At 44.1% G+C, this 19762-nt stretch overlaps 1 protein-coding gene across 1 annotated transcript in view; it reads right to left on the reverse strand.

Annotated features, from left to right (window-relative positions):
• The window catches only part of FBXO42 (F-box protein 42), a 95291-nt gene that overhangs the window by 5630 nt on the left and 69899 nt on the right, over positions 1 to 19762 (reverse strand). The window contains exons 5-9 of the mRNA XM_054009288.1: positions 4869 to 5022; positions 2736 to 2846; positions 1762 to 1858; positions 685 to 741; positions 54 to 170 (exon numbers count right to left, since the gene is read on the reverse strand). Coding sequence (XP_053865263.1) covers positions 54 to 170; positions 685 to 741; positions 1762 to 1858; positions 2736 to 2846; positions 4869 to 5022 — 536 coding nt within the window. The remainder of the gene's footprint in view (positions 1 to 53; positions 171 to 684; positions 742 to 1761; positions 1859 to 2735; positions 2847 to 4868; positions 5023 to 19762) is intronic.

Here is a 19762-nt window from a genome sequence, read left to right on the forward strand (position 1 = left end):
TGACTCAAATTCCTCTTCGGAATACCACCCGGCCCCATTTCCGACCCCCTTACCCTGCACGCGGGATGACACCATAGTTCAGGGGCTCCGTGGTCTTCGTTTTCCACTCTCAATGGCTGCCAGGTCCAGGGGTTGGTGCGCATGTGCAGTAGCCAGGCATCCTTAAACAGCTGCAAAGAAAAGTGGGACAAAACCAGAAGCTTAGGCTTAATGCAGAGAGATCTCCCCCAGAAACCATCTTCCTACAGATGGCAAGGAATCCTGGCCTGGAAGTGAGAGCACAGGATGGGTATTCCGGGTTCTCTCCCTGACTACCACTATGGGATTTTAAGGGCAAGTCACCTCTCTGTGCCTTAAGTTTCTCATGCAATCAGGGATGATTCTGGCCTATGGCAGAGGGGATGTTTGTAAACTGCTCTGAGATCCTTGCCTGGGTGCTAGAGACCTGGAATGCATTTTATTAGGAGTTATTTATCGGCAACTATAGCACGGGTGACAACTACGTGGAGTCTACAATTCAGTTGCCAAGCCCACCAGTCAAGATTGCTCTGCGGCACACCAAGAAGCCGACCTATGGAGCTGCTATTGTGATAATGTGCAACTACAACCACGGGGGGGCTCCTACGGCCGTATACAGAAGCTTGTATCATTCTGGGTTCGTATCTGCACACTTTATATACTTACTGCATTTGGGCCGCCACAACCACCAAGGATTAAAATGGTTTCATCATCTATTATGATCTAAACGGGCAAAGAAAAGTATTACAGATTTGGGAGAATACAACACTATTCTGAGCAAGACCATCACTGCTTTGGCATGAAGCGGTGTGGTTTTCAGGACCCTAAGCAAAGCAACATCCCCATCTAGCTCCCATCACATCCTTCCTGCCTTACACTCGTAGAACCTCCTTACAGAGAGGAGAGGTCGCTCCAGCCCTCTCACCAGCCTGCCGGAAACTCTGCCCCCTTTGCGACGCCACCTAATATACGTGGACAATGAATCCAGGAGGTGGAGTCAAAATGCAGCTTGCCAAGTGGAGGGAACTAGTAGGGGAACTGAACTCTGTTCATTTGGCACTCAAACACCCACAATCTGTATTTATATGGCCCCCATTACCGTGCTATCCAAGTCCTACGGTGAGGAGAACAGGCTCACTACCCTGCTGGTACCAAAGTCAGACAGGACAGGAGATGGGGACTCTGGGGCGGCGCTCTGGCATGCATGCTGTAGGGCTCTATGCAGGGTGTCAAGATGGGCTCCAGAGAACTAATGATCTTACTGGGAACTGTCCATGTCAGTTGAAATCTGGTGAGTCTGGTAATCCATGGGATCCCCACAGGGCAAACACAAATGGATCTTTATTTTGAGACACACTGCAGTATTTTGATCAAAATGTTAAAATGGGAAGGTTTGGTTTTTAGAAGTGTTAATCACAAGTCTTGGCGCATGCACAAAACACAGGGAGATATTTACAAACTGGCTCAACATCGAGAGGTTTTAAAAATGCATCCTCTCAAAGTGGAGAAATAGGTGGAAAGGGGGCAAAGGCCTGGCATGCCGAGACTGCAAAGATGGCTTAGAAAGGGGGAATTACTTTTTAGAAGCCCCTCGGGTGAGGGTGGGAAGCTGACCACAAAGTGAGCGATGGGATTTTGCTTCTCTAACTTATCCTTGACACTTCATGCTGGTGGCTAGAGCTCCTTGTAGAGCTCACCGCAAGGTACTGCAATGTTTGCCGAATAACTGCAGGAGACAGTCACCTGAGATTGGCCGCCACGCGGGTGAGGGGTAGGCCCAGAGATGTTTGGCTTGGACCAAGCCCACTGCTCGAGATCCAGAACCCAGACGTCATTACTCCTGCAAGGACAAGACAACAAACATGGAACCAGAGGTACAGAGAGACAGTTCCCTGAGGATCACAAATAAGCATCAGTTAGGAAGACTGCAGCACTGTTCTCATTACAGACAGCAGTGCTGAAACCACGGGGCACGTTAGGGGAGTTAAACTACTGATTCAGGATTACATGCTCCTCCCACAAGCAGGGGATGTGTGCACTGGTGCTTCACACGGGTTACCACAGAGAAGGGAACCAGTAATGGGCCAGCGGCCAATCAGGAGCGTGCATCAAGTACTGATTAAGCTTTGTTCCAAGATGGGGCAGCAACGGGGAAGTGGGGAGCAGCAGCCCCAAGGCTTCATAGATGCACCGGAATTTAGTATTTTCATCAATACCAGCTTTCCCACCCAGAGCCGTGCACCAGGAACCTGACTTCCCCTCCGTTATTCCAGTCCAGGGTTTCTTGAACGGAGCTTGCTGATTCAGCGCACCGCCAAGTGGATAAACAGCCCTTAGCTGAGACCGCTAAATTCACTTTCATTTTAAGAGCCATTCTGAACTCGAATCCTCCCAGGTGGAAGTCTAGGGCTCCATGCGGGTGGACCACAGCGCACAGCCTCACTGACTTCACTGGAGGTCCATGTGGGCTCAGTGGTGCTTATCAACTTCACAACGTGGTATGACTCAGCCAAATGAACAAGCTCCGCTCACGAGCGGAGCCAGGACTGGCACAGCAAAGAGGAGGTTAGGACCATGGTGCACCGTCACAGCTCTGGGTGGAAAGCTTGCATCAATTCTGCCCACGCCGTACCTGACCCTACCCAAAGTTTGTTCCTCACTTTCATGTTCACAGGATTCCCAGTAACATCTCTGAGGAGAAAAAGTTACAGACTTACATTTGCCGCGATCCTAGGGAACCTCCGAAGACAATCATTTTGTCGTCTATTACACAAGAGGAATGGCCTGCCATGGGAGGGGGGCCGTGCGTTGTCACTATGCAGTTCCACCTAAGGAAACAGGTGAGGATACATTAAAATTTGTGAATTATGAGGTTACAAATTCCCCTCAGATTTCCCCTCCAGAGATGAAAAAGGCAGATGGGCAATTTTTTTTAGAAACAGTCTTACACCCTTAAATGGAAAAGGGCCTCCTGAGAAAGTGCACTGGCTCATGACTTTCTAGTGCTGCAATCTCTAGCCCCCGAGATCTAGACGCTGGTTATTGAAAAGGGGGGCACTGTAGCATCTGTTACATACCAAATCCCACAGAGGCCACCAAAAGGGTGGAAAACGGATTTATAAAATGTAAATGAACATGAAATAAAACAAGGTGATGACGCTAACAACAAAGAGACAGAAAAAGGATAAATCTGAGATGGAGCATTTTGACTAAATGCCCTGGTATCAGAATCAGCACCATGATTTGAATGGAGGGCAGACAAAGTTTAGTTTGGAACAAAAACAGGTCTGAAGTTAATAATAATAGTCCTGTTTTCAAACTAAAGAACAACCAAGACACGTCAGCTCATACTGGAGTGTAGTGGAGCTGGGCCAGTCAGTTGTCAGAGAACACGCTAGCGATGTGGAAAAGAAAATACATTTACTTTGCTGGCTCTAGATCTGTACTAAATAAATCCCTTTGGGGAGGAAACAGGTTTCTAGTTCCTTAGGTGGGCATAGCACTTTACAAGCAAACACAAAGGAAAGACCCTTTATGCAATCTGAAGAGCAGAGAGATCAGCAACTCAGAAGAATTAGCTCAAGTCTAAATAATATCACAAGAAACAGCAGGCTCTTAAAAGACATTTTATTACAGAGAAGAAAACCTCATGGAACAACTTCTACAAAGCCCAAATATGACTACATTTAATATTTGAAAATGTTCGCCTGCTATAAACTGTTTAACATGACACGGAAAGAGGATCTTAAATTGGTAGTACTGGTATTTTCAGTAACATCTGTCCTCATCTATTATCATTAACTGTTTAACTACAGCACACTAAAGACACTGCCCACAACCGCAATAGAGAACTGGGCCTTTTGGTGATTAAATGCCCATATGAAACAGAGGTAAGATTCATCACTACTTTATTATGGCATTAGCTCACATATAACGTATTTCCATTCAGAACTGATGTAAGTGAGCACTTATTCTGGGAAGGGGGTGGCTAGAAGGAGTTTTGCTACCATCTTTAATATACTTTTCTGATGTTCCTAGATAATCTTAAAGGCTGACAGAGCAGACGGCAATTTAGAAATAGGAGGTCTGCCTGCCTAGATTGACTATTGGAGCAAGCTTCGCCACCATGGCTGGAGCCCCCATCATCTCCTGTGACCCCAGACCTCCTCCATCCTAATCCTGAGATATGTCCTGACCCGACGGGGCCAGAGTAAGGGACACAGAGGACACCCCCACCTCCACCAGCTAAATCCGAAATATCACCTGGGATGTGAGACTTCGTCTATTCCTCCTCTTCCGTTCCATGTGTCCCATTTCTACCTCATCTTATTCCCCTCCAATTTTTTACTTTAAGTAAAATCCCTAGGTGTTAAATATTCTCTCTATTTGGCTTTATTTTATTTTTTTAAGACATAATAAAGAATCAAACTGAATGACCAAATGAACTGTGTGTTCCAAATATCTACTTCCACTCTCAAACTGTGCACCTATATAGCCCCAGCAGGAAGGAGTTAAGAAAAAAAATGGATTAGTTCCATTTTAGTTACTACTCTAAGAAAATAAGCTGTGGCCATCGGGGGAGCTCAGACAGTAGGACTCTCGGCTCTTCAGGTCTCTGGACATTGCTTCGCTAGATATTTTACCCTGGGTCACAACAGCTTCAGGACACGTCACCCAGGATCAGAGAATGTTCATTTCTCCTTCCACCTACGTCTCCATAAGCAAAGTCGGTCACAGAGGGATTCAGCCAAGCTTTAAAGAGCAGTTCTGAATGTACAGACAGAGTGTATGGATACACTTTCAAGGTAAAAGGCATGTTTCCAATCCGGACTCTCAGGATGTTCTCTTACCAATTTTTGGAAGGCGAGTAGGTATGTATTTCATCAAAGAACCTCTCCGGCTGGTGCAGAGGGTAGGGGCTTGGCCGCGTCCACCCACCAAACAGCACAAGCAAGTCCTTATACACCACTAAAGTAGCCCCAGCCTTAGGTGACGGATAAGAACCTGGAGGGGAGCAGAGAACGGAAAAAGTTAGCAAACAGCATTTCAAACCAGCAGCCAAGCTGTGCACAGATCTTACTTTGAACTGTGACAAGATGGAAACTCCCCTCTAAAAGGCAGAGAGGAAAAGATGACAAAATTAGCAAAGGGAGCATGGGAAGAAAGCAACTGCCAATGTGTGTCATCATAATTAGTACAAGCCTGAAAGCACATCTCACGTATGGCAAAACATCTGTCAGTCAGTGACAGGAAAATACTAGCTTTCTAACAGATCACTTTAAATTATTGCTTTAGTGCTGAATAAAAGCAATAATTACCTCCAAATAACTAGTAACTTTTCCCCCAGGAAGATCTACTGGGTACTTTCAAGCCACAGCATATTCTGAATCTCATTTTACAGAACTGGGAAGATGCAAAATTAACCCTACATATTCCCAGCAGGGAATAACAGTCACATCTCAGAGTCTGGAGCGGTGGTAGGTTACAGATGGCAAGAGAGAATTCTTACAATACGAAGCACCTTCTCTAATAAGTAAGTTATCTTCGATTTGTTCCATTTAAAGTTCTACGGGCTTACTGGTCCCAGTCTTGGTTACGTAGCTCAGATGAGGCATTCTGGATTGTAGTGCTGGTGCACATAAACAGAGGGAAAGGTGGCTGTAGCCCTGGGCTTGAAATCTGTTGCAATATATTACCCAAGATCAGATGGCTTTTATTTTCTATTTTGCTAAACCAGATAAAGAGCACTGATCTCACCTCACACTCCCGTGTCGCCAGTACATTACTGAACTGTTTATAATCTTGACTTTTTATTTTTTTAAAAACACCTTGTCTTTGTAATTAGTCATACTACTCAGAATTGGTTCTTAACATGACTATTTTTGAACTGGCCAGAGATAGTTTGCTCCAGGGCATTGAAAGTCCTCTCAAGACCAGTTAGAAAAGGATCACATCCCTTTGAACTATCAGGGAACCTTCCACAATTCACTGAGAAAGTACAAACCTCCCCTGTGCTAACAGGCCGAGGTGCTGCACCGTGACCTTCCTGAATAAACAATCTGAGGATTAAGACATTCTGGATTACTTCCCAGTCAAATATTAAAACTCTCCCAGACAGAACAACACAGTGATGCTTCTCCCACAAAATACTCCCACGTCCATCACCAGATCTGAAGTGATTCCCTGTACTTTGCAGAGAAGCTTTCTAGCACCTTCTCACCACAGTACCCTGTAGCAAGGTCATAATGACATCATCTGTAAAGAGAGACACCACACAAAGCAAGGATAAAAACCCAACTGTGCCTACAATTAGAAAAAGAAATTAGAAATGTACACTTAAGCAAGCCTGACTGCAGGAACTGATGTGCAGTTCTAGGCAAGCCCATGCATTTGGCCGAAAACGTTCTATTACCATCTAAAATGCTGAGCTAACGGACCCAAGCTAATTAGTTTCAAGTCCTAATAGAGCAGTTTATACAGAGGCGTATTTCAGTAGGTAATGAGAGACAGAACCAAGACTCTATTTTTGAGACGTCAAAACAGCTATTTAAACATTCCTGCCTTACAGGGGACTTGTGAAACTTCTCTCAATGTCTGTAAAAGACTTTGAGAGCTTTGGATAGAAGGTGCTACAGCTGTGCAAAGTCATTAGTCCAAGCATGAATCCCAGGTGACGGGAAGTTAGAAACCTACAGGAAAGCATCCCCCAACACAAACCAAGATGACAGTCTGTCCCCTGAGCCCCACGGTGTGAGCACGTTTTGCTGTTGCTGTCAGATGGGTGACTAGTGGGCAAAGGGGGGAACAAAAACACAGACCAACTGGTAATTCACACACTAAAATATATTTACCAGTCGCTCCAAAAATATTTAGCTTCCCTAATGACTAAAAATGAAGTGGTTCAGATTTGATTGCTCTATGTCACTGATCAAATTCTTAACAATATCCGCTTTTCATAGCTAATTACTTGGCCGCATGAAATTAAATTTTCCCAACGCAACTGTTTTGCATGAAGAGCTCCGAGAACCCACCGGTCTTAAGGAACTAGCCAAGGAGATTGTCTTCTCACACCACTGGTGCCAGGTGAATGCAGAATTGATGGATTCCCATCACAGAAAGATTTAAAATATGGTCTATGCTTAACCCCCTAGCTTAGTGATAAGAACAGATATTTAGCAAAAGTTCATCTCCCACTTGAAGGGCAAATGCATCTTTCTTTTCTATTGGAGAATAAGATAAAAATAGAACATTACTCTATTAAATAAAGGCTGATCAGTTTGTAAGCCTGCAATTAATATGCTGGTACCAACTCCAAAGCTAAAGATGCATTCTGATCAGTTCTTAAAATGGGTCAGAAATTAGTTTTAAACAAAAAAAGCGTGCTAAGAGCTGGAACCCGGGAAGAAATCACTACAAAAATGTAACAGACTACACGACTATACAGTACAGTCACTTGGGTAAAGTGACAAATCTTGTTCCTGCTCGGACCTGAAGGTCAAATTCCTGACTCAGATACACACACAACCCCCAACCATGTCAACAGGAGATGTTCACCTGTCCACGGGGGCAGAATTTGGCCCTGATTGAGATGTTTGGTCTACTAACAGATGGTGATCAGGTGCATTACGGGAGTGGGGTTTTCTTCTGACAGGAAGGAGAAATCACAATTTGGTAAGCCACAAAAGTACCTTCGGAAGAGTTAAAGCTTTAAGAAACCATATAAATGTGAGACATTTCTACATAGTTTCATGTGAAGATGGAAACAGAGAATAGCTGTGAAAAACAAGTACACAAGAATACACACTGATTAAGTTGTGATCAAGCAAGGGAGTGACAGAAGGTTGTTTCTGTCCTGAACAATGGAATAACCACATTGCACCTTGTGGTGGCAGCAGCAGACGCTTTTCTGAACTGGGGACTTCTGCAACTGAGAAACCACTGTGACAGGAGCCAATCTGAAAATGACTTCATCTCAACATGCTAAACCCACCATGAACTGAACACAATCTCCTTGGCTGGCGGTCTACTGACTCTCCACGTCACTTTGCATATTCAGGCATTTGAAAAGGTCAAGAGCTTCTTGGAGAAGAATGTGAAACAAGAGTTCCGACTGTGCACTCCAAAGAAGAGAACTGACAGGCAGCCTTCCCGACTTCCCAAGTCTAAAGTGTGCATAATGCACAGATGAAGTATGCCATCAAAAACGTCACCGGGACAGGCTCAACTACTTGGAGCTGCAAAATGACTCCTTCAAACAGCTTTATAAAATTTGCTTAACAGCATTTCAAAGGCAAAAAGCAAGTTCTTCAACACAGGTGGGCTTATTTCTCTTTATGACTAATTGTCTGTTAGAAGCAGAGTGACATTCAATGGTTCTCAAACTTTAGCAACCTGAGGACCCCCATTTTGATTTCAAATTTTTTGTGGACCCCCAAGCCCTCCACTCAGCCCCAGGCCCTGTCCCCACTCCACCCCCTCCCACAAGGCCCTGCTCCACCTCCCCCGAGTGTGCCCCATCCCCACACCTCTCCCTCCCTCCCAGCGCCTCCTGTTCCAAGGTGTGCAGGAGGCACTGGGAGGGAAGGGGAAGAGTTGATCTGCGGGGCCTGCAGACCCCCTGGAGTACCCTCATGGACCCCCCATGGGTCCGTGGACCCCAGTTTGAGAAACGCTGCACTACAAGGTGAGTTGTCAACCACAGACTCAGATCTAGTGGGCTCTGTTTTAGAATAAATTACTAGTGTGACAAAGTTCCTCCTCTACCTTGGTGGGTCCTGCGCTTATTGGCGGATTTGTTCGCTTCACAGATTCACCCTGTGGGTCAGGAAACAGTCCAGAGACCTTCCCCTCTGGTAGAAGCTATAGTTCAGATCAATTCCTCCTGTGTTTGATCAGGAGTTGGGAGGTATGGGGGGAACCCAGGCCCGCCCTCTACTCCGGGTTCCAGCCCGGGGCCCTGTGGACTGCAGCTGTCTATAGTGCCTCCTGTAACAGCTGCATGACAGCTACAACTCCCTGGGCTACTTTCCCATGGCCTCCTCCAGACACCTTCCTTATTCTCACCACAGGACCTTCCTCCTGGTGTCTGATAACGCTTGTGCACCTCAGTCCTCCAGCAGCACACCCTCTCACTCAGCTCCTCACACACACACACACACTTACTTCCTCTCCCCTGGCTTGACTGGAGTGAGCCCTTTTATAGCATCAGAGGGGCCTTAATTAGAGTCAGTGGTCTATTAGCCTGGAGCAGCCCCTGCTCTGGTCACTCAGGGAACAGAAAACTACTTATCCAGTGGCCAGTATATCTCGCTTCTGCTACTCTGCTGTTCCCAACTGGTCTGGGTCTATCACACTAGCTACATGCATCAGCTGACTATGCTGACCTCTGGATACTTCCCGCTTCAACCCTGCTCACCACTGATGATGATGATGTAAAGAGTCTTTATGGGAAGCACAATTCTTGGATCCTGTTCCTTGAATGTAAAGATTTCAGCATGCAGAGGGCCTCGCAATGACTAAACATTTCAAGGACACAAGGCACTGCACCTTCACGGCCGTGCCCATTTTGCTAGGCGAGATGCTTCTGCCGGGCTTCTGGTTACTTAATTTTCAACTGATGAATCTGCCAACTCACAAAGCAGACATGAATCTTTTAAAGAGGCACTCTCCAGCCTCCAGGGATGCTTTGAAAAGTATCCCCCACCCACCCACCCCCAACACCCCTAGCCTCCCTCAGGCCAGGTCTACACTGAAAAGTTAGATGTCGACCCAGCTACATTGCTCAGGGATGTGACAAATCCTCACCCCATCCCGACATAGTTAAGCCGACCTAACCCCCAGTGTAGACAGCGTTAGGTCGATGGAAGAATTCTTCTGCCGACCTCGCTACCGCCTCTTGAGGGGGTGGATTAACTACAGCAATGGGAGAACTGCTTCTGTCACTGCAGTGAGCATCTATGCTAAAGTGCTACAGCAGTGCAGCTACAGTGATTCTAGTGAAGACCTAGTCCCATCAGAAACTATCTATCTAAGACAGAAGCTTATACTGCAAGTATTTTAAATGTTTAAAATACACGTACCGTATGGGGTATGGATAGTCTAGTAGTCTCACAGAGCTACACCATGGTGGCATGTGATGTGCAAAGTTCAAAACTAGCTCTGTCCTTTTACCTGTATGACTCCCGAAGGGCCAGCAGAGAAGCTCCTCAGGCCGCAGAATAATCACCATGAAGTGGGGCCTTCATGATGACAAATGAAATAAGAGAAAATAAGAACGTTCTAAGGGGAGACTTCGTGGACTTTCTATCTAGGGAGGTTCCAAGTCTACACTGCGATTTCATATTTGGAAAGAGCTTTGTTTAATGGTTGGAGCATGCACGGCAACTGGAGCTCTAGCAACTCCCCTCTCCAGCGCTATTGGTCATGCCACCTGTTTGAGAACAGCAACTCACAGCGGAGGCTGACAATTTTCTGGAAAAACAGCAGGACCTCACAGGTTCCCACTTTCCCAAATCCCTCCAGTTCATTTAACGGCTTTAGAAACATCCGGGCATGTCCCAATATGTCTACACCACGTGTGGGAGTGAGCCTCTCAGTCTGGGTCACAGACTCGCACTGATGCGCTAAAAGTAACTGTAGATGTGGCTTTTGGCCTGGAGTGCGGGCTCTGAAACTGGGCGGGGAGTGGCCTTCCGAGTCCAAGCTACAACATCAAAGCACTGTCTATCCAGTTCTATTGAGTGTGCTGGTGTATTACCACATGTCAGCGGACCCACACTGGCAGGCTCGCTCCCAGATGCGACGTAGACACCCACTCTCACCTTCTCTGGAAAGGAAAGTTCTTGCTGCCAGCAGCCTTTAAAAAGGAACATTGAAAACAAAACTGGACAAGACACTAGAAAAGCAACAATCCTGCTGTAACGAGGCTGGTTCTGGCGAGACCCAACTGAAAGTGCCAATTTAGGACAAATTGCTAAAACAGGGCAGTTACAGCCCAAGGCTGGGTTTTTTTCACCTCTAAGGCACACCAAACCAGCCAGACTAAGACGACTTTGGTCTCACCCCACTGGCTAACCACAAGTCACACAAGCAATTCCCTTAGACACTCCTGTTTCCCAGTATCACCACCAGGGCCACTCGTTATGGGGACAAATGGTTATGAAAACCAATACCTCAGTAAAAGAAAAAAGGTTCTCCTGATCCCACAGGACCAAGCCCTAAACCCAGGTAAATATACAAATCAGATCTTACCCACAAATCACGCTGTTGCCAATCCTTTAGAATCTAAAATCTAAAGGTTTATTCATAAAAGGAAAAAGATATAGATGAGAGCTAGAATTGGTTAAATGGAATCAATTACATACAGTAATGGCAAAGTTCTTGGTTCAGGCTTGCAGCAGTGATAGAATAAACTGCAGGTTCAAATTAAGTCTCTGGAATACATCCCCAGCTGGGTCATCAGTCCTTTGTTTAGAGCTTCAGTTAGTAGCAAAGTCCTTCCAGAGGTAAGAAGCAGGATTGAAGACAAGATAGATATCAGGCATCAGCCTTTTTTAGTCTTTTCCAAGTGTAAGAACACCTCTTTGTTCTTACTGTGGAAAATCACAGCGAGATGGAGTCTGCAGTCACCTGGGCACGTCCCTGCATACTTTGCTGAGTCACAAGGCGTATCTGCCTTTCCCTCAATAGGTCAATTGTTTAGCTGATGGTCCTTAATGGGCCATCAATCAGGCTAGGCAGAGCTAACACCAACTTGTCTGGGATGTTTCCCTGAAGCATAGCATAAAAGTTTGAAATACAGACAGTACAGAGCCAATATTCATAACTTCAACTACAAAATTGATACACATACAGACGGCATAATCATAACCAGCAAACCATAACCTTGTCTTAGACACCTCATTTGACCCCCTTTATACAAGCTGTGGTGCCACTACAGGACTTTGGTTGCAACCATGTTCTATATGGTCCCAGTTCAAATCAATACGTGACACCTGCCTTGGCAGAGAAATGGGCTTTATTTTACCTCTAACTTTTATTAAGCTAATTGTAAGGGCAGAGAAGCCACTGACATGCTGCTGGGCCTTAGAAAGACAGCAAAATAACCCCCTAAAATTCAGGGATACTGGGAGTGTCAGAGATTGAAGGACCAGAGGAGTGGTGACTTTTCAATCCATGCGGACACTGCCATTTTGGTAAAAGCAGAGCAGTACTGGTAAACCCTGGAGCATAAAATAAAGACAGTACAAGCAAAGCAGTGAAATTACAGAAAATAAGGCCAACTTCCTGTCTTGAAGCCAGATTTCCATGGGAGAAACTCTGAACAGGCACGGGTATCCACATGGATTTCACGATAATCCTGCACGCACTTAATCTTATCAGACACAAAGTTACTGGAACAAATTTAACTAAACTTCCTTGCCCTCTACCCCAAAGAAAGGATATAAACCAATGAGGACTGATGGTGAAATCTGGATAATCAGATTCATGAAGCAATATTCTGTGCCATTGTTAATCGGTGCAGATGTTTCCCAAGCTTTTTGGCCCTCTGTGAAATCCGCCAATGGCAATATATGAGCAACTGCAATGGAATGTAATTAATCAAAATTCTCCTGTGTTTTTACAGTAAGTTTGCTACAACTGTGCAACAAGTCTGAAAAGCTCATTTCTTAGGACTGATTCTGTGCAATTCATCTCATAACTAACATCCAGATCCTACAGCAACTCCTCCCAGGAAAACCTGCGAATTGAGTGGCTGTCAATCGACTTTATAACAGATATGAGATTTAACAAGCTGTGCACATTGATAGAGATTGTTGTACTTGCATGGCTGAAATTACTGCCTTCAACCTCTTAAAACACCGCCCCAAGTAATTCCCCAAAGAAAGCATTAACGGTCAAGTTACTGCTTAAATAATGCACATTCCCTGGAAAACAAAGAATTCAGAACTCCTGTTCTCCAATACTACTTGTCAAACAAAGAAATCCATTGCACTAATTTTGAATGATCTGTAACAGCTGGTCTGATGTTCAAGTCCATGTTTATTATACTGACTGCTGGGTTCACAGTGACAATACTTAATAAGCGAGATCTTAGACCCTAGCACATGGAACTTCATTCATCTTTGCCATATGGGGGATAACTTGGTCCCAAGGACAGGTGTGCTGCATTAAACATAATTCACTATATCATGAGGACTTCAGCAGTTTGATATCCATAAGTCCTACCAAAGGATTAAGGAAAAGAAAACTCCTTGCCTTTGTGAGCCAACCCACATTTTGCTCTTCAAAAGCCTTTCCCAACCAGTTTGCTGAGTGGAGCTCTAACAACTGACAACATGAGGTGTCCGAGCCTTGGATAGCAGCAGTTCAGAGGTCAGAAAGCAAAGTGGCTGGCAGGGAACAAGGTTTCCTGGTGATCACAACATATACACATCAGAATTAGGAAATAATATGGGGCAAGTGCTAGGAGAAGGAAAGTCAAGAGGAAATCTCCATGATGTTCCTTGAGGGTACTGATAAACCACAGTTCCAGCTCAGTCTTAAACCACAAGGTCTGGGAAATACTGTAATACAAAATATTCAGCTCCCTTGTACCAGTGCCTGACAATCACCCTTCCTGTTTCTGTCCTGAGACATTAAAAACTAGGCAAACATTGAGATTGAGTGGTCCCAAAAGACATGAATTTACTACTAGCCTAGACCGGGCCTTCTCAACACAAAGACCCTAAAGGAAGAGTCAAGAAAGCATTGTTCAGTTTCTCCTTTGTAGGGCCACCCTCTTTCAATGCCCCTTGTAATCTGGGTTTGGGGAGGGGGGAACCCATTAATTTGTTCCTCCTGCTCCCAGGCGTCCCACTGTAGATAAAAGGAGAGAGATGTGCCCTTTGGAGCGTCTCACATGGGAATTTAGTTTAATATAGAAAGAATTAAACAAGTCCTGAATTGTGACTTCACAATATAGTCAAAAATCCATTTCAACCATAAGCTTTTCAGGGCAGGGACCCTGTCTAATGTGTCTGGCACACAACTAGCAGTATATGAAATCCCAAGTATCTGTATAGTACAAGAGCGAAAGATAAAACCTTTCCCAAGCTCCTAAATGGTCATTTGCTACAAAGCAAACTGAGGCACTCAAGATCTTACTAAATAAATATGCAGCACACCTCTCAACATTAAAAAACAGCTGCTTATTCAGAGAAAGGTTTCCTCTCTCTCTCTCTCTCATTCAAGTGTGGCATTCCCATCCCACCCCCGCGAAAAAGTTACCCTGGCCCAAGGCCCAGGAATATTCAGACCTTCTCCAGTGAAGGATTTACGGTCTGATATCTCGCCACCCTACGTGCAGAACTAGGAACATGGGTTCTATCCCACTGGAAAGGGGAGACTCCCAAGCTTTCCAGTGAGACTGGCAGCACTTGCTTCTGTCCCGGAAGATCTCAAGAGAGTCACAATTTTACTGTCCCGTGGGAACAGAAAACTACTGACAGTTGTTGCCAGAGGTTCTGACTCCCTCGAGCCGTGTAAAATTGGATTCATGAGCTTTGTTACACTAACATTTGTCAGGAATGTTCCAACTGTTGCAATATCATTTGGGGGCAGTGACAGCAAGAGAGCGCTAGTGTAAACAGGACCCCGGATTTCCCTCCCCCCCCCCCAATCTGTCATTTAAGGCAGGTGTAAGGTAGTTCTGTAACATGCAGCACACACAGAATGTGTGATGATGTGGGGAAAAGGCTTTTTCAGCACTAGTCTGGGAGGAGCACCGGAACGTAACTCGCTTGTCTCTTTGCCCCTGGTCAGGAATATCATTCCAACAGAGCACTGAATAAGCCTTGGTAAGCTGTCACCAAGTATTCCATATAAACACAAGCAACTTGACAGCTAATAGCAAAAGCATGAATTAAATTCCCTGAGATCAGTACCGTTTTAAGCTCTCTTAACTCATGTGTAGAAGCAGAAAGCCAACCAGAAAACCACCCTTTACTGCAATGCTCTGCTTAATTGCCGTGTTTTTTCTGCCCGATATTGTACTCTACAGAATTCAAGTGGTTTGAGTAATAGTGAAAACACGACACAAAGCAATGCCGGGGCTAATTAAAGAGCTTTCTGATCTGGGGGGGGGGGGGGGAGGGAGGGGGGAGGCTGAACAGCTCCTGCTGCTCATCTTCCCTTAAGGATGCACATGGAAAAAATGGAAATTGCTTTATTATACTACAAAGTGCTCATATAAAAATAATTGGTGGGAATGGGGTTGGGTATGTACGGCTGAGCCGATGAGTGCAGTCAATCTGTTCTCTGCTCCGCAGGCATCCCATTCAACAGCATTGCTAGTTAGCGGCTCTGTTTTATTCCCCATGTCAAAAGGAACATTTCCTTTTGGGAGGAAGAGAAATATTACACACAAAATACCAGTCAACAAAATATTGCGGTTTACATTTTTACACTAAGTGAAGCGCCTTTCCACAGCACACATCCATATACTTAAACCAAAAACTGAGCAGGGGAGAGCAATGGCTCTGGGATTTTCCTGCATAAACATGATTGCATAGGCTGCAAGAGCTGTACAATCCCTGGCACGATGCAGCACGTTTAAAGCCCTCGGTACAGGGATTGTTGACTTGAGGGCATTTTACAGCAATGAGCGAAATCTCTTGGCTCTTTCAGTCCATGTCAATAAAAATCAGAGAAGTTACAGGGAATCGTTTACGTGCAATGTAGCTGCGTTATAGCTGCAGTGGGAACCAATGAAATTAAATTTCATGGCTTTGTACCGTGTGAGCATCTCAACCATCACATTGTATTTCCTTAAGAACATCCTCTTTGACTGCATATTCAAATCAGCTTGTGCACTAGTTACCTATAGCATGATGCTAAAGAAGAAGAGGACACTATGGTTCTTTCAACTTCGTCACTGAAACAAATCGCTGTTTATTTGAACCTGGAGGACTCTAAATATACAGATGCTCATGTGCTTTTGGATCTGGCGCTCGGCACTTTCATTAGAATGGATGAAAATAAGTGTTGGGGGGAGGGATGCAAGAAAGTGGGAATCACAGCATGTACAGGTCAGATGTACCTGGAGACAGACCCTAGCAAAAAGCTCCAAAAACTAATATTACATGCTGGCGTGTGGGACTTTCAGGATCCAAGCCTGGATACAATTTTTACATTTGGTTCACATCTGTAAATCTTACCGTTAAAACCAAATGCCCCGCCCCCTAAACAATGTTGTGCGTGGCAACACATCTTTTAGCAAAAAAAATTAATCACTAAATGCTTTAAGTTCTCTTAAAACATGAAATGCACTTTTCTCCCTATTCTGGTAAACTGCTGAAGATAAAGCCCTTTGAATTTTTCCATATGCGAAAATTCACTTTTGGGCTGCAAACAGGCCTGATTTAGGCTAGTGCGGATGCATCAGATCTAAGTTTGATGATGGACAAGTTAAAAACTGAAATGCCTTTAAAGTAACTAAAATAACTAAGGATGAAAAAATTCAAACAATTTAAACAGACCCCTTCTAGTGACCGAAAGTACAGAACAGTACTTTATATTTCTTTAAAGGTATAATACTGATCTGTAAATATGTTTTTAATTTGAAAACACTACCACTTATTAGCATTTAATTTTTTAGACTGGTTAAAGGCATACTAGTATAATTCATCTTAACTACTTTTATTGAAAAAGGGTATTTTTCTTTGCATGTGACCCATGAGCATTTGTTAATTTTGCCAATTTCATCATGATCATAATGTGACTTTTCTATAATACACTGGGACAACAATAGTCTTTGGCATAAGAAATTTCATTCCAAAGGGCACCCCCCTCAAAAAAACATTAATACACTCATGAGAATAGAGAAAATGTACATATTCAACCAACATTAGGGAGTGTCACTAATACAGAGGCATGATAAGGGCTTTAACTTCAAGGAGCAAAATCAGACAATAGTAAAGCACATTTAGCAGTATGATTATTTTAAATGAGCTATTCTCCTCCTACCAATAGGTGTCTCTGCAGCCCACAGTAAACATAAGGCCATAGAATTTTAGAAGGGCCTCACTATGTTGCATACAACATGCTGCAATTCTTTAATCCCTTTCACCGGACGATCTCCATATGCTTTAGAAATGCTGGCAAATTAATTCTCAGCCAAACATCTGTACTATAGGCATGAGACATATTGGTATCACTTCATTCCCCCACTGAAGCACAGCCACCTCTGGGGTGGGATAAAGGTAGCTAGAAATAACACCAGGTAACAGTTTAGAAGAGGAAACGAACACAGTATGCAAATAAAATTGCCTGGGGAATTTAGTCAGTTTATCAGGGTGAGAATCTGGCCAAGAATCCAGGGATAATGCTTCTAATCCAGTTAAAAATGCCACATTGGTCAAGGTCTGAGCTTCATTTTTCACCTGAAAGACACCTTCCTTGAGTATACTGATCCTAACATCATGGTGGGACACTGGTCTGATCTGCCTTCTTCCCAGGGCAATCCATTATAGATCTAACAAATAGCAGCCCACTGAATTAAGAGATAGATGGCACATCTAAACATGTAAGGGTTGCATGTAAGACTTTTTTACATGTATTCTTCTAAATCAAGAAGGATTAAGGTAACTAACTTCGAGACCAACAAAAAGCAAAGTATTCCAAGAGGGTCCTCTTAGAAAGCTGCATAATGTAGCAGTTTAGTGTAGAGGCCTTGGCCATGATTTCCAAAAACAGGTGCCCAAAGGTGGGCTCCCAAGTGGCTGATTTTCAGAAGTGCTGAGCGCGTAGAAGTTCCCAGGGAAATCCATAGCAGCTACGGGGTGCTCACCACTGTTAAAAATAAGGCCATGTGTTTAGGTGTCTAAATAAGGACTTAGGAACCTAACTTTAGGTACCTATTTTTGAATAGTTTGGTCCTATTATTTACTAACATGAACACAAATAGTTTTCCCCAATTTTGGTATAAAATCCCTGTCAGCAATATTTTCCATGTTTTCATGTAACCTGAGGTCATGTTTTAAATGAGCACGTACTACACAAAGCTCCAAAAAACCCCAATAGTCACCCTCCTTTTCCTGTTCACGGCTATCTTTACGTGCTAACTTGGAGAAAACGGGGAAGAAAGGAGTAGTGAAACATTCCTTACACCATTCTCTTTCTGACAAGAAGGCCTGTAAAGGGAATAGTGGGAAAAATTCTTATATTATTCTCAGGAGGGATTCATGCCCAGGGACCTTGTCTGTCAGAATCTAAATCTGAGAAGGTTAAAGCAACAAGTTATTTTTCATTCCTTCCTACTACAACCACATTGATAAAGTCTTATGGAGGGGCCGTCTGGTTTTTTGTATACGTTTCTAAGGAAATAAAAGCAAAGATTGTTCCAGAAATAAAGATAAGATGCTGAATACAAGGAGAGATTTCCGAAATTACTTTTGCGGCACTAAATGAACGCTGGGGAAGGGAATCAGCAGCTCTACAGGGTCAGCTGCTTGAAAATGCACGCTGAGGGTTTCTGGTAATGTAACCACCTCCCAGGAACATGAATAATTCTGGCAGTCAATAAAGGAGTTTGAGGAGTCCTGTTTCTTTGCATCTACAATTTCATTAGCTGAGGACATGCAGGTAGGTGAATGCAGTTTCTCATGAAATTTAGCCTCTGCCTGTGCACAGGATGAACTGAAAGGACTCTTGCAAAAAGGCACAAGATTGCTAGTTTCCACAGGGATAAACAGTGTAGGTGTATTTTGCTGAACACTTAAAACAAATGTATTTTTGAAATTCTCATTAACACTTATCCAGGAGATCGTAACCCAGAATCCTTCTCCTTATCAAAACGGCCTTTCCCCATGGAACGAGCATGCTTGTTTGATACTGAAGTGGTGCTGGCACTGATTTGAGCACTGAAGTATTTCTTTTGAAAAATTAAATTACAAATACTGATTAAAGACTAACTGCTAAGTGTTGTCCCTAACCAGGAAAGTAAAGTATTCTTTGGCATGCCTAAGCCACCCCATTCCCATGCATACATATTTGCTGGTCCTTACAATTGTTGCCATCAGGTAGGAAGCTTCTTCCAGCTTCTAACATGTTCCTTTGTTAAAATCCAATCAGTTACCTGTGTGCACTCAGCACCCTTTCCGTAAGGGAAGAGATACGAGGGGAGAGCAGCTAAGAGTAAAGGGTGATCTGATGTGAGGGGCACAAATGGAAAGAACCTACGGAAAAATATAGAATCTGTAAGCTATCACAGTGATTGAGACTATTGACACAAAAGCGCTGGGGTGTTTAGGTTGAAGTCTCCCAACATATATTATACAATATTTACACAGGAATTTTCATCCTAAAGGAAAAGGATTTGAACCTGTCCCAATGCACTGACCACTTTGATTCCCTCTCTGCATCCTGGTGGTTTGGAGAAAACCTTGAAATCCCGCAACACCACCAGGAAAAACAGAAGACTGCTTAAAACGTTTGATTGCTTTTGAACAATTTCCCTCCTCGTTTCCTCTGGTTGCTGTCCCATTTTCTTTTCATCTGGGCAAGTCCTGCTAAACAAAGCAATAAACATTCCTACCACATAAGGCTACACTGCCAGTGGCAAGGAGCTCCAAGAACTAGCACACATCAGAACTGTGAAGTGAACGCTAGTTCCCTAATGCCACAGTCCACACTATATGAAGCATGTGCTGTTGCATGCCCTTACAGTGTGCTTGTTGGTAAAAGCAGGTAGTGATCGGTATGAAGG

Source organism: Malaclemys terrapin, chromosome 19, assembly GCF_027887155.1.
Source record: "Malaclemys terrapin pileata isolate rMalTer1 chromosome 19, rMalTer1.hap1, whole genome shotgun sequence".
NCBI lineage: Eukaryota > Metazoa > Chordata > Testudines > Emydidae > Malaclemys > Malaclemys terrapin.